Source organism: Alexandromys fortis, unplaced genomic scaffold (assembly GCF_014885135.2).
Source record: "Alexandromys fortis isolate MF-2015 unplaced genomic scaffold, M_Fortis_MF-2015_v1.1 scaffold_93, whole genome shotgun sequence".
In the NCBI taxonomy this organism is placed as follows: Eukaryota; Metazoa; Chordata; class Mammalia; order Rodentia; family Cricetidae; genus Alexandromys; species Alexandromys fortis.
Window position 1 is genome coordinate 2635195 of NW_026067970.1, and position 16491 is coordinate 2651685.

Below are 16491 nucleotides of genomic sequence, written 5' to 3' on the forward strand. Positions count from 1 at the left end.
GCACGGAACTTCTGCTAAATGGAAATTCCAAGATGTAAAAAAAAAAAAAATGATGTGTGAGTTGGTGGAAAAAACTGTAAGGCAAGTCAATTTTTAATTAAAAAATTATGTAGCATAAACAATGCTAATGAGCCAAAAGTCCCAAGAGATGAGAATTGTATCTGCTTCATTTTAAGTCCCTTTCACTTTTCATAAGTGTACACCTTGTACTTGAAATGCCTCAAGCAGACACCTCTTCATAAAACAGAGTTTTGAAGGCTTTCTTTTTGTTCTTAATCGCTCACCATTCTCCTACTCAAGTTGTCAGTTTGATGACAAATTACACACACACACACACACACACACACACACACACGCGCATGCGGAGGCATAAACACAAATACAGATCAGAAGAGCCATGATCTCTGTCAGTGCATCACCACAATACAGATACCTGGAAGCTCCTCATAAATTTCGTCATCTATTGGTTGGCTCCTTGATGGGCTGCTGACTGGAGCGGGATGATCAACGTCATCATATAATTCTCCTCTTTCATCATCATCCTCTGGAATCACCTCGGATCCCATGTCTTCAAAGCACGTTTTGTGAAGCAAAATTTAAAAGGATGCAAAAGAAATTTAGGACTGTGCTTCTGAAATTAACCCTATAAGTGAATACCCACATGCTATCATGATACTTCCAAATGAAAACATGCTTAAATGGGCTTGTAAGAGCATGAGTCTTCAAGTTTCCAACTGTGTTCAAGGGAAACTGCTTTAATAAACAAACCCAAGTGAATGGACCATATTATCCAAGAGAGTATGTCAGTATTCTCTTGATCATTCTCACAGACGTCAGTAAGAATTTATATGTGAAAACCCAACTCAACCCATTCCTAAAGCAATATTTAAGGAACATGAAAACAAGTTCAACTGATGCTCTTACCTTGTAATACAAATTTCAGCTGCTGGACCCACTCCTCAGCATCCTTGGGAGAAGCTGCTGTAAACTAATGAAAAAAATTCAAACAATAAGAACTGAAATCGTAGCAGCAATGCAAAGGTGTGCTGCATTCTTATCATTTCTTAAGAACATTAGCAATTCTTTTCATGTCTAGGTATACTATTCTTGCAAGGATGCTTCTTATAATGTACAGTTAATTTTGACAAATTTATGTAATTGAAGCAGAGGATGATGGATTTGAAACTCTGATCAGCAGCTGGCAGCTGCACAGGGAAAAATGCTGCTTCTCTTCATCAATGTCAAAGGCTGAACTGATGAACAAAATTTGCCCTTGACAATTAAAAGACATCCATGAATTTCTTTACACTGCTGGGTACAGTTTTCTTAAAAATGTTCTTGTCAGATTCCAACACACTACCTGACAACTTAATTAACTGGCTTTCAACTGCAATCTCAGATATTTAAAACTTATTAAACATACATTCCATATTGATGCCTCGCTGATGGCTCTTGAATTGTAGAGCTGATAATACATCTTTATCTTCATTTTCTCCCACACCCCTAAGCAATACAATATGTATTAATACTCTAATATTTTTCCTTTGATAATTTTATTCTCTCTGCTATGTAATTCTTTTAGGAAATCACACAGTTCTATTAAAGTAGATATAAAATGTTACATGTGATGTAATTGATAAATTACAGATTCATTTGATCTTTTTTAAGGATAAATCACTTGAACTGATCAGAAATTTTCAAATGTATTTCCTCCTTATATGAATGTTCAATGTACAAAACACTATTTTTGTTGTTAATATGTCAGGGAACTGTTTTAATAAAATGTTAATGTCTCCATAAATGCAATCAGAACATCTTATCAAGTTAATTTTAAACAACATAAAAATTCCAACCTGATAGATACGTTTATCAGGAGCACAGATTTCAAAACAGCAATCTTTCTTTCCATCCTTTCTGAGGGTGTTATTCATTCTGACATCGTAGCCTTCTATTGCAAATTCACCTTTCTGCTGTTTGTCTACAGAAGATAAAAGCAAAGTTAGAGTTTCCTTCACTACAGTGAATATAAATGCCCGATTATCTCTTATTGAAATTTTCTTTGTCAAGTCTTGAGAGAAATTTCAGTCAGCCACTTTAGCTATTCTAAACAGTGAAGTTGTTAGGAAACCAGAGGAAGAAGGCAGGGAAATACACAGGGAAAAATCTAAGCATTAGAACTTAAAATGTGCTAGAAATGTTAGTTTCAGGAAGCCAACGGCAGAACTGCTCCCTGAAGCTTGCTGGGCCTTCCTATTTACTGTCCTGCTCTCCCTCAGCAGCACCACCAAGGTGGGATGGCCCTTTAGAGAAATGTTTCTTTTCTTTTTTTTATATAAAAGGAAAAAAAAAAGGAAGCAAAGCATGAAGTAAGAGCCAAGTAATGTCTGGAGAGGCATGAGAAGGCAAGCAAATCAGGTTTTTAACGGGTTCCTTAGTTAGCCAGGGACAGGGAACTGGGGAAAGCAGGCCTGAATCTACCGCGGTACAGTCAAAAGGAAAGATAGCTTCAGTTTGGTTAGGTATTACTTTAAAGATAAACAAACTAGAGCAGAAACAAAAGGTTTACTACTTCAAAACTAAGCACATTTGCTCTCTCCATGGGGCTGTGCCAACTTGACAGGAGAGCTACACAGCAATAGGTTTATCTTCCACATTAACACACAGCATCAAAATCAGAACAGGAACAAACTGCTGCTTTCCTTGAGCTCAGGGCTAAGACCAGAAATGCTTTCATAATTCAAGGTCAGCAGAAAATACCTATCTTCTTTTCTTAAATGCACTCATTTAGCACCTGAAGTAACATCACTTTTAAAAAGCCCTGGAGATCATATATTGCCCATAATGTCAAATGGGAAAAAATATGAGTTAGGAATGATCTAAAGTCTGAACAATCTATTTATTCATAAATTATTTATCTAGGTGGTTAAAAAATTCCAGTTAAAATTTTTGAACTTTATTTGGTTGAAGAATTCCATATCTAACTATAAGTTTTACAAGACTATACTTTGAAAATTCTAGGCCAGGTGTCACCAAGGAAGGCAAGAAGATCCTAAGTTTGAGGCCAGCTTAGACTACAGTGGGAGATCCTGAATCAAAGCAAAGACCAGAGAAGAAAGGGTATCACAACACTGTCCAATGTGTGCTCTTTTAGGCAGCACAGTGATTCTGTGATCATATATGTTAAAGATGCTTTTTGCTGAATTAAACCAAGTTAACAGAGTTGGGGACATAGTTCAGCAGTAAAGCATCACCTACTATGCAGAAGATATCCTCAGTACTGACAAAACCCCAAAAGTTCAGGGTTTCATGAGTCTAGATTATATAGTCAGACCTTTCTGAGGCTGTTAGCATATTTACATACCAACTGGATTTCTAAGAGAAAAAATTAACACACAGCATATGTAAACATGACTCATCTACGAAATTCCTTCATCCACAGAACACTTTATACATCTGGTGTTCCCCAGACATAATTCGTGAAATAACTAACTGGAAAAGTACTGAAGGAAAAGTGGAAAAACAGTAAGTGGTTAAACACATTTGATTCTTCGACCATTCTTAAAGAAAACTAAACCATTCACTCAACCAATTTATACTGAGCACTTTCAACATGCTGGTAGTTAAGACAAAAGTTATTAATAGCACACTTTATCAGATCTTTTAACTGAAATAAACATACATACATTACAAATGTAGGTATTCCACAAATACAAGTCAATGACCCACTTAAAATGCAAGAGGAATTTAACTTCCACTACAATAAAAATGAAAATAATAGGAGGCAAAATACTTAAGTGGTCCAGTGAAATTTTGAAAGATTTTCCTTCAACTCTCCGGGAGAAACAAGACTGATCTACATCTCTAAGGCAGCGCCTTCCTTCTCTCCTCTATGTTCCAGCTTTGCCCCCACACCGATACTATCCAGTGTTGAATTCCTGCTCTTCCCTCTCCTGCAATGTCCACTTTACCCTTCGTTCTCTCTCAGTCCACGGACAGACTGCTCTGCTGCCACACACGTTACTGATTAATTTATGAACAACAGAAATTTATGTTTCAACATTCTGGTGGATTAGAAGTCCAAGACCAAGGTGACAGCAGGTTAAACATCTGGCGGGGTCTTCCCTCTGCTGCAAGTGGACATTCTGCTGCAGCATCCTCTGGAGGGGAGAGAAACTGTGGCCTTGTAAGGCAGAAGTACAAAAGAGGGTTTCAGAGCTCACTTTAACATTTTTATTGGCTCATTCATGAGGATAAAGCCTTCATTGTCCAATCACTTCTAAATGCCCTGCATTCTTTTTTTCTTCATTTTTTAATTAATTTATTTATTTATTAAAGATTTCTGTCTCTTCCCCATCGCCGCCTCCCATTTCCCTCTCCCTCCCCCAATTAAGTCCCCCTCCCTCATCAACCCAAAGAGCAATCAGGGTTCCCTGCCCTGTGGGAAGTCCAAGGACCACCCACCTCCATCCAGGTCTAGTAAGGTGAGCATCCAAACTGCCTAGGCTCCCACAAAGCCAATACGTGCAGTAGGATCAAAAACCCATTGCCATTGTTCTTGAGTTCTCAGTAGTCCTCATTGTCCGCTATGTTCAGCAAGACAGGTTTTATCCCGGGCTTTTTCAGACCCAGGCCAGCTGGCCTTGGTGAGTTCACAATAAAACATCCCCATTGTCTCAGTGTGTGGGTGCACTCCTCACGGTCCTGAGTTCCTTGCTCGTGCTCTCTCTCCTTCTGCTCCTGATTTGGACCTTGAGATTTCAGTCCGGTGCTCCAATGTGAGTCTCTGTCTCTGTCTCCTTTCAATGCCTGATGAAGGTTAATATTCAGGAGGCTGCCTATATGTTTTTCTTTGGGTTCTCCTTCTTATTTAGCTTCTCAAAGATCACGAATTATAGGCTCAATGCCCTTTATTTATGGCTAGAAACCAAATATGAGTGAGTACATCCCATGTTCCTCTTTTTGGGTCTGCATTCTAACACCACCTTTTTGAAAGTGTCTCCAAAATACAAATTTTGGGTAGACACATTATCAAAATTATGGCTTTTATCCAATGAATTTCCATTCATTCTTTATGGCCCAATGAAATGTCCGTATCACATGGAAGTTTTCCCAAAGGTCCCTAGCAGTTAGTTTTCACTCCTTTGTGATCTAAAGGTATTTAATTTAAATTACCTATTATATCTCCTTGAATTTATGTCTATCTGCCTAGCCACGCCTCTGATTTCACAACAGCTCAAGCAGTGAGCATCTCTAAGGATCTTTGGATTCCCACTGTTTATTATACCAAGTATCTAGCAAATGTTTACCAAATAAAGTGTGAATAAATGAGAAAATGAATGAATGAAAGCCTCGATGGGAATCTGAATCTCTAGGACGTAGACTGCTTGATGAATGAGGCTTAAAACAGTCACAGGGAAAGGAAGGAGATGGGAGAATGTTTTCACAAAGTGATAAAACATGCACTATATATATTTGTTACTTAAGGACCTGGATGGCTATGAATAATAAATATAGAGATATTTATGGGTATAGAGGTAAGTGCATTACAAACCCTGGAGGATGGTTGTACTCTTTCTAAGCCATTACTACTTTGATAGGTCAATATGGTTTTTGGCACACACAATAAGGTAGAAAATGTGAGCTATGTACGTGTCAAACAGTAACGAAGTATAGCTTAAGCTAGTGAGTGGAATCAACCCCGCCTTGGGCCTCTAGGAACCATTTATCTCAATCCTACCTGCTTAGAGGTTTACAGTTTTCATACATCTAAATAACTCTTTCCAAAGTTCACACACACCATAAAGCTGTACAACTTAGTTACCTGATTACACAAAAGAAAACTAAAATGTTATTTGATAATGTTTTCCCAGAAAAAGATAAAGTAGCAGGAAACCAGGATCATGCCAAACAAGCTATTAAGAAATGTTAAAAGGCACATTTTCCTGTGCCCACTTGTTGTAGAGTACTTCCCACTTTCTCTTCTATCGGGTTCAGTGTGTTCAGACTGATATTGAGGTCTTTAATCCACTTGGACTTGAGTTTTGTGCCTGGTGATAGATATGGATCTATTTTCATTCTTCTACAGATTGACATCCAGTTTTGCCAGCACAATTTGTTGAAGATGCTCTCTTTTGTCCATTGTATATTTTTAGCTCCTTTATCGAAAATCAGGTGCTCATAGGTTTGTGGATTAAAGTCAGGGTCTTCTATTCAATTCCATTGGTCGACTTCTCTGTTTTTATGCCAATACCAAGCTGTTTTCAATACTGTAGCTCTGTAATAGAGTTTGAAGTCAGGGATGGTAATGCCTCCAGACGTTCCTTTATTGTATAAGATTGTTTTGGCTATCCTGGGTTTTTTGTTTTTCCATATAAAGTTGATTATTGTCTTCTCCAGATCTGTGAAGAATTTTGATGGGATTTTGATGGGGATTGCATTGAATCTATAGATTGCTTTTGGTAGAATTGCCATTTTTACTATGTTGATCCTCCCAATCCAAGAGCAAGGGAGATCATTCCATTTTCTGGTGTCCTCTTCTATTTCTTTCTTCAAAGACTTAAAGTTCTTGTCAAATAGATCTTTCACTTCCTTGGTCAGGGTTACCCCAAGATATTTTCATGCTCTTTGTGGCTATCGTGAACACTTCCTACGTATAACCCCAGCAGCACAGACAGTAAGGGCCTCATTCAATAAATGGGACCTCCTGAGACTGAGAAGCTTCTGTAAAGCAAAGGACACTGTTGCTAAGACAGAAAGGCAACCCACTGACTGGGAGAAAATCTTCACCAACCCCGCAACTGACAAAGGTCTGATCTCCAAAATATATAAAGAACTCAAGAAACTAGACCGTAAAAGGCTAATCAACCCACTTATAAAATAGGGCACTGAGCTAAACAGAGATCTCTCAACAGAAGAAGTTCAAATGGCCAAAAGACACCTAAGGTCATGCTCAACTTCCTTAGCGATCAGGGAAATGCAAATCAAGACAACTTTAAGATACCATCTTACACCTGTCAAAATGGCTAAAATCAAAAACACCAATGATAGCCTTTGCTGGAGAGGTTGTGGAGAAAGGGGTACACTCATCCATTGCTGGTGGGAATGCAAACTTGTGCAACCACTCTGGAAAGCAGTGTGGAGGTTTCTCAGGAAATTTGGGATCAACCTACCCATGGGCCCAGCAATACCACTCTTGGGAATATACCCAAGAGAGGCCTTATCATACACCAAAAGTATATGCTCTACTATGTTCATAGCAGCATTGTTTGTAATAGCCAGAACCTGGAAACAACCTAGATGCCCTTCAATTGAAGAATGGATGAAGAAAGTATGGAATATATACATATTAGAGTACTACTCAGCAGTAAAAAACAAGGACTTCTTGAAGTTTGCAGGCAAATGGATGGAAATAGAAAACACTATCCTGAGTGAGGTAAGCCAGACCCAAAAAGAGGAACATGGGATGTACTCACTCATATTTGGTTTCTAGCCATAAATAAAGGACATTGAGCCTATAATTCGTGATCTTTGAGAAGCTAAATAAGAAAGAGAACCCAAAGAAAAACATGTAGGCATCCTCCTGAACATTAACCTTCATCAGGCAATGAAAGGAGACAAGAGACAGAGACAGAGACCCACATTGGAGCACCGGACTGAAATCTCAAGGTCCAAATCAGGAGCAGAAGGAGAGAGAGCACGAGCAAGGAACCCAGGACCGCGAGGGGTACACCCACACACTGAGACAATGGGGATGTTCTATCGGGCACTCACCAAGGCCAGCTGGCCTTGGTCTGTCAAAGCCTGGGTTAAAACCGGTCTCACTGAACATAGCGGACAATGAGGACTACTGAGACCTTAAGAACAATGGCAATGGGTTTTTGATCCTACTGCACCTATTGGTTTTGTGGGAGCCTAGGCAGTTTGGATGCTCACCTTACTAGACCTGGATGGAGGTGGGTGGTCCTTGGACTTCCCACAGGGCAGGGAACCCTGATTGCTCTTTGGGCTGATGAGGGAGGGGGACTTAATTGGGGGAGGTGGAGGGAAAGGGGAGGCGGCGGTGGGGAAGAGACAGAAATCTTTAATAAATAAATAAATTTTAAAAAAAGGCACATTTTTTTTCCAGAGTCCCTGAAGAGAAGACCAGGATTCCAGGAAAAAAAAACTGCTGCAAACAGACCTGGGACTCCTGGGAAGACACAGCCCTGGTGGCGCAGCACAGGCTGGGGCTTTGGGCACCAACAAGGGAAGGGATGTGACAGTCCTAGCGTCTGAAGTACAAGGGGCTGAAGGAAGCAAAATGCTAAGAATGATAGCACCATAAGGTCTAGCAATAAGAACAGGAGTGGAAATTTACTATCTCAAGGGGTCTAGCTAATTTCTTTATGTGACACTGGCTTTCAACTAACACTGACATTAGTTATCACTGTCCCTCAGTACATAGAAATGAGGAGCCTAACTTAACCAAAGCCACGTGTATTTGAAACTTTTCTTTTTTTTGTGAGAAATGATAAGATTTTTATCTAAATTCACAGTAGTACAGAAAACTACATTTCTATAATGGTAATACACTTTCGATCTGCGATGGTCAAAACTGAACTTGATGAGTTTCCTGACACCAGCAGCGGACGGAGGAAGTGCACACGCCGTAAACTGTGACTACTTCACGGGAGCCATCATTACATAGAACATGTTAATGACAGAATCCAGACAGGTCACTGAACTGTAAGGTCATTAATACCACCAGCCAAAAGGTGAGACCAACTTCTGGTATTATGTAAAACTTCAAATTTATTTGAAATACAATAATTGCATCTAGATACTGCTTTAATAAACATTACCTATTTCTTTCCTCCTAATTTAAGGTCAGAGTACTTTTTAAAGAAGATTTTCATTGTTTCTTGTTTTCTATAAAATGCATACAAATTGCATATATGTGTGTGTACATTGTTCATAAAAATTTCATTACTGCATATTTATTGTATAAAACAATGGTTTCATAACATTTTAGTCAAACCTACCACCGGGGCTATTGTTTATCTCTATAAAAATAGCTTGTACTTTAGAATATACACCTTTTGATCTGCTTTCCCTTGGGAAAAAAGTAAAACTAGAAATATATATATATATATATATATATATATATATATATATATATATATATATATATATATAATTTCATTATTTTGAAGCTTCACTTATTCAAATAAGAAAGCTAAAATTATGTAAACTATTACTAAAATTAGGCACTAGTTAGCAAATAAAGTTTATTAACTAATGCTAGCGAAGTATGAAGTTGTAGAGTATGAAAGTTAACACAGGGTCTACAGTGGTTACAAGCCTGAACCATAAAGAAATTCCAGGCCTGCCTTCTACCACTCGGAGAAAGGACATCACACAAACTTAGCCTCTCGGTCCTTTGTTTTCCTAACATTAAAATAAATGGGATAACCGCACAAGTCTGGATCCATGGATATGCTCACAGCAGATGGGGGGCCTACAGGGCTCTGCTTCCTGAGGAGTCATATGCAGTTAATGGTGGGTGGGAGAAGGAGGGACATTTCCTCCAGTGGTATAGCCACTTACAGCAAGGTGCCCTTGCTGCTGCTCCTCTAATGAAACTTACAGGGAAGGGAAGGGAAGGAAAGAGAAGGGAAAGGAGGAGAGGGAGGAAGTGACAGTAGAAGTGGGCAGTGAGGAAGGGAAGGGAGGAAGGAGGGGAGGGAGACAGCAGTAGAGGGTGCAGGAAGTGAAGGCCAATGCGATCAGAACGCATCATGCACATGAATACCATGGCACAGTGAAACCTGTTCAATGTAGGGAACGGAGGGGGCCCCGAGTAAAATCCTAAATGAATGTGAATGTGAACTGGTGACATGGGCACAGCCATGCCAAGGACCGAGACCTTAGACCCAAGGGAAATTGATAAAACTTTACCCAAGCCACATGGGCTGTGGCAATTATGTACAATTGATATTGTTAATAAAAAACATTATCAGTAAACAAGTAGGCTAGTAATGACCCTACTTCATAGAAGGGCTGTGTGTTAAATGAGTTATACTAGTTGACTTGCTTATGTAGGTAGATAAACTACTTATACAGTATCTGGAATATAGCAAGCTCAATACACGTCTGCTTTTGCTGTTGGCATCTGTAAAGTCAGGCTAGGAAGTACTATGTCATTAAATTTTATATAAACAATTTTCCTGTCTTCAAAATTTTTTATCTCATATCATCATGAACCTCATTTTTCTCCAGTTCTACAGAAACATCTCAGTGTTTTCTCCACTGTTGTCTTCTGTTCAGACTGCAGGAAAACGGTCAGAAACGCGTGCAAAGGAAACTCATGTGAGTAAATGCCAATACCACCTTTATCGCTGCCGTAATAATAGAACACTGTCTTGCTGAGAGCACACCACCGCTTCTGCCACTCAAACCCCAGGAAGCTGTGATCTGCAAAAAGCCGAATGAGCAGGTTAGACACTGTGCATGACTTACATAACGCCATTCCCATACCACACGAGGGAAAGTTAGCTAGTACAGTTGCTGGGCTTCCTGTCACCGCTGTCATTAATCTGTATGTTCCATCCCAAAGGACAGGCAGCAGCAGCAATGGATAAAGTCCAGCAGAGATGGGGAACTTCACACTTAGGACTGTTTCAGCTGTCTGCCGCCAGACTTTCCCTACAGAGACAGTCTCAAAAAGGCACCTGACGACACACTCTTGATAGAACTGATCTGTGGGTCTGGTTTTCTCAAATTTGTCAGGAAAGGGAAAGGGAGAGGGTGGCTTGGTTAATTTCTATTACCTCTTTCAGCTTAAAAAGACAAAAAAAAAAAAAGTACAAGTGGAATATAATCAGAAGGTCTGCACAAAAGCTACAGTAAGCTGTATGGTCATAAGTTCTCCTGCTTTGCTTTCATTCCTCATATCATAACACCGCCCCCAGATTTCTTTTTTTTTTTTTTTTTTTTTTTTTTTTTTTTTGGTGCTGAAAGGAGACCACCTGGCCAAACCACAGCTAGCAAGGCCAATGGAGAGGGAATGCTGAAATGAGAAACAGACAACAGCAGGTGAGATGCCAGCCTGTTCTGAATCACAGCAGGCCAGAGTGTGCCAGTCGGGCATAGGGGGGCTCACATGAGCTAGTGGTGAGAAACTCCAACCTTGAGAACACACTCATGACCTGAAGCTTTCTCAGAAGATGCAGGACACTACACTTGAATCACTTACAAATACCCCAGGTTGCACTAAAGCCAGACCTAATACTTTGCTATTTTAAAAAAATAAACCAACCAAACAAACAAACAACAACAAAAAAAAAACTATAAAACTGAAAGTGGGGTGTCATGTCTGGATAAGGTCACCCACATTTTCTAACATTCTTTAACTGCCTAAAGAGAACACTCTTCTGCGGGTGTGTCACAAATACATTTTATCTTAGAATAGAAAACAAACAAACAACAACAACAACAACAAAAAAAACGGCTTTAGTGTTTTCATTAGCCCTACAGCTCACCTTTTCTGCGTTTTTCCAGGTAGCCAGCCTTTAGGACAAAAGGAAGGTCCTGGGCTGCAATTGGAGGAAACTGGTTTCCTGTAGGGAGCGAGAGGAAGGAAAACAGTGGGTAGGCAATTCACTCTGGAAAAGTTGCGGTCAGGGCACCTTTAATCACTGCAACTACTCAAACCAGATCTGGCCACCTTACTTCAAATCCATCCCATAGACTCCCTTCCCTCCTCTTGTAAATCTTGAATTAAAGAAATAAATTCATGTTCGTAAATACAAATGCAGTATATGCTGTAGCTGAGTTATCTCAAAAGGGTGATACTTTCCATCTATATTCAATAATCAGAACTATAACAAATAAACACAGCAATCCCAGTAGAGAGGTGAGGGATTTCAAATAACTGCAGATGCGCCTGCACATTTCTTCAAGATTAGCTCTTCAGGAGTGTAAATGTGTATCAACTCTTACCTGTATATTCTTACTCCACCAACTGAAACAAAGTGATTTCCCCCAAAATCAAACACAGTGTTCCTGAGTCCACATCAAATTCTCTCCCCGAGACCTGAATTCACAGAGCAACCCTAAAGCAAGAGGGTGTGAGTCTGCTTTATGCTGTAGGTTTTTATAAGGCAAAGAGTCTAAGGCTGGATCACTGGAGAGAAGTAGCATAAACAGTGAGTTTTCACACACACACAAAAAAAAAACAGAGATCAAGTTTTAAGTTAAAGTCAGTTAGAAACTCATGGTAATATGTGACAGATAGACAAAGAGATGAGAGAAGAATACATATTTTTAAAAATTATATAGAAATTATATCTAAGGGGACAATGAATTGGACCAAGCATTAAGTTAATCAAGGTATTGTGGAATGCCTGGGTCTCACTGAGTAGTAGTGCCACAATCTGTGGACTTCCAGGGGGCAAATATTATCTTAACACAAAACAAATGTTCTCTGGGACCATTGAGATGGCTCAGAAGGTAAAGGTGTTTGCTGCCAAGCCTGATGAACTGAGTTTGATTCCCAGGAGACACAAAGTAAAAGGAAAAAAACCAACTCTTGTGGGCTGTCCCTGACCCACACGGGTGTGTGGACACATGCACACAAACAAAATAAATGTAATAAAAAGTTAAACGTTCTCAATCTTCAGGAGGAAACAAGTTTTCTGAGGTGAAATTCTTTTTAATTTTTTTTATGTGCATGAGTATTCTGCCTCCAGGCATGTCTATGCACCATATCTGCATAATAACTCTGAAGGACAGAAGACAGTGTGGGATCACAAATTATTTAAGCCACCATGCGGGTCTTGGGAACCAAACCTCAATTTTCTGCAAGCACAGCAAATGCACTTAACTGCTGAGCATTCTTTCCAACCCTCGATTAACACTTTACTGACCAGAAACAAGTAGAGAGTAGATGGAAGGAAGGGAAAGAAAAAGTAAGGGGAGAAACAAATTTGTGAGGGTGACTGTATCACTTAACCGCTGTGGAATAATCCTTCTGTATACCTAGCCACAAACCTAGTCCTACACAAAGTACTAGAAGGAATACTCCAACCCAAGGAAGTTGGCTACATCACACAGACAATTGATGATCTCATGGCAGTAAATTACAAGGAAGGGGAAAACACACAAAATAACATCACCAACAATAAAAACTAAATTAACTGGAGATACAAATGACTGGTCATTAATATCCCTTAATATAAATGGACTCAACTCACCTACAAAAAGACACAGGCTAACAGATTAGATACAAAAACAGGATCCATCCTTCTGCTACATACAAGAAACACACCTCAACCTCAAAGACAGACATTGCCTCAGACTAAAGGGTTGGGAAAAATTTTTTCAATCAAATGGACCTAAGAAATAAACTGATGTAGCTATTCTAATATCTAACAAAATAGACATCAAACTAAAATCAATCGAAAGAGACAAAGAAGGGCATTTCATATTAGTCACACACACAAAAAAATCCATCAAGAAGAAATCTCAATACTGAACATCTATACCCTGAATACAAGGGCACCCTCATATGTCAAAGAAATACTTCTAAAATTTAAATCACACATTAAACCCAAACACTAATGGTGGGAGACTTCAGCACTCCACTCTCACCACTGGACAGGTCTGTGAGACAAAAAATTAACAGAGAAATAAGGGAACTATCAGATGTTATGACTCAAATGGACTTAACAGACATCTATAGAACATTCCATCTAAACATAAAAGGATATACCTTCTTCTTAGCACCTCATGAAATGTTGTCAAAAATTGACCACATACTAGGTAACAAAACAAACCTTAACAGATACAAAAAAATTGGAATAACCCCATGTATTTTATCAGATCACCATGACTTAAAATTAGAATTCAACAGCAACACTAATTCCAGAAAGCCCACAAACACATGGAAATTAAACAATGCTCACCTGAAGCATCAATGGGTCAAGGAAGAAATAAAGGGAGAAATTAAAGACTTCCTAAAATTCAATGGAAATGGCCACACAACATACCCAAATTTGTAGAACACAATGAAAGCGGTGTTAAGAGGAAAGTTCATATCACTAAATGCCTACATAAAGAAGCTGCAAAAATACCATACTAGTGAATTAACATAACATTTGAAAACTTTAGAAGAAAAAGAAGCAAACTCACCCAGAAGAACTAGATGGTAGGAAATAATCAAATTGAGAAATGAAATCAACAAAATAGAAACAAAGAGAACAATACCAAAAAAAATGAATGAGACAAAGAGTTGGTTCTTCGAGAAAAATCAACAAAATAGACAAACCTTTATCCAAACTAACCAAAAGGCAGAAAGAAGAATACCCAAGTTAACAAAATCAGAAATGAAAAGGGGGACATAACAGCAGACATGGAGGAAATTCAGAGAACATTAGGTGATATTTCGAAAACCTGTACTCCACAAAATTGGAAAACGTAAAGGAAATGGACACCCTTCTGTATAAATATCACTTACCAGATAAGCAAATTAAGTAGACCTATAACTGCTAAAGAAATAGAAGTAGTCATTAAAAATCTCCTAACCAAAAAAAGTCCAGGACCAGATGGTTTCAGCTCAGAATTCTACAAAATTTTCAAAGAAGAACTAATACCAACACTCCTCAAATTGTTCCATACAATAGAAACAGAAAGAACATTGCCAAAGTCGTTTTATGAGGCTACAATTACCCTGATACCCAAACCACATAAAGACATTACTAAGAAAGAGAATTATAGACTAATCTCACTCAGGAAAATTGATGTTAAAATACTCAATAAAATACTGGCAAATCAAATCCAAGAACACATCAGAAATATCATCCACTGTGATCAAAGTGGCTTCATCCCAGACAGAGATGCAGGGATAGTTCAACATATGAAAATCTGTTAATGTAATCCACCATATAAACAAACTGAAAAATAAAAACCACATGATCATCACATTAGATGCCGAAAAAGCTTTTTGACAAAATACAACATCCCTTCATGATAAAGGTCATGGACAGAGCAGGGATACAAAAAACATACCTAAACATAATAAAGGCAATATAAAGCAAGCCAACAACAAACATCAAACTAAATGGAGAGAAACTCCCAGCAAGTCCACTGAAATCAGGAACAAGACAGGTTGTCCATTCTCTCCATATCTGTTCAATAGAGTTCTTGAGGTCCTAGCTAGAGCCATAGGACACCAAGAGGAGATCAAGGGGATACAAATTGAAACAGAAAAGGTCAAACTCTCACTATTTGCTGATGATATGATAGTTTACATAAGTGATCCAGCAACAGGGGGTTAGTTCCAATGTCTAATATTTTGATTTGCTTTAGAAAAGTAGGATGGTCATAATAAATAAATACTCATTTAAAAATGTGGTCCAATATCCTCAGAATATTAAGCTGTGGCCTTTTAACCAATCTCCTGTTGTAATTTTCTATATATAGAGTAGCCTAAAATGCAAATTATTTTTTTCTCTGTGCCCTTATGATATGATTTCTTCTTTTATTGCTTTTACCTTAAGAAAATGAAATTGTTTGTAACTAGCTTAAAAATGACAGTAATGTCTAAGCTGTGCAGTTGCCAAATCAGTCTCTCTTGTGAGATGGTATTCTGGTATAAGTGGTTGTCCAGTGACTGTCTGGTGTTGCCTGCTGTATAAAATGATATAGCTGTAGCTTCCTTCTCTTGGTAGTCATTGTGTGCTGGAGCAGGCTGACCAATCAGAGCTCACACCCTTAAAGAAAACCGACTCACCCTACCACAGTTATCAATAGTTCCTCAGCTAGGAGGGGGACTTTAAGTCATACCGTGAGGGTTAGGTGAGGGGGGGGGGACAATTTTGTCTGCCTTGAGCCCACGCAGGGCTTGACACACTGTGACAATCACTGTTGAGTTCATATATGCAACTGTCCTGTCATGTCTGAAAGACACCGTTTTGCTGCATTAAAAAAATAAAAAAAGAAAATTATAGGTCAACTTCTCTGTTGAATATGGATGAAAAAGCTCTCAAATGAAGACTTAAACCTAACTCAAAAGCACATTACAAGGTTCATCCCCTATGATCAAGTCAGCTTTATCCCAGAGATGCAGGGACGGTTCAATATACGTAGATCAATGAATGTAATCCACCACATAGATCCAAGGACAGAAACCACATGATCATCTCATTAGATTCAGAAAATCTTTGGCTTCCAACAAATCCAACATCTCTTTATGATAAAAAGTCCCAGAGAATCTAGGGAGCCTGGGACATATCTCAACATAATAAGGAAAATACACAGTAACCGCCCACAGCCAGCATCTTTCTAAACAGAGAAAAACCCTAAAGCATTTCCACTAAAATCAGGAACAAGACAGGGTATTCCCCCCACACAGTTTCCTCTCTTGTTCAGTAGAGTGCATGAAGTCCTAGTTAGAGCAATAAGAACAATAGAGTGAGATACACAGGGTACAAATAAGAAAGGAAGACGTCAAAG

At 38.8% G+C, this 16491-nt stretch overlaps 1 protein-coding gene across 1 annotated transcript in view; it reads right to left on the reverse strand.

The window, feature by feature from the left end:
* Skap2 (src kinase associated phosphoprotein 2) overlaps positions 1-16491 on the reverse strand; it is a 155063-nt gene that overhangs the window by 51889 nt on the left and 86683 nt on the right. The window contains exons 5-9 of the mRNA XM_050155487.1: positions 11520-11597; positions 10369-10452; positions 1854-1978; positions 925-988; positions 434-568 (exon numbers count right to left, since the gene is read on the reverse strand). Of these exons, the coding sequence (XP_050011444.1) occupies positions 434-568; positions 925-988; positions 1854-1978; positions 10369-10452; positions 11520-11597 (486 nt within the window). The remainder of the gene's footprint in view (positions 1-433; positions 569-924; positions 989-1853; positions 1979-10368; positions 10453-11519; positions 11598-16491) is intronic.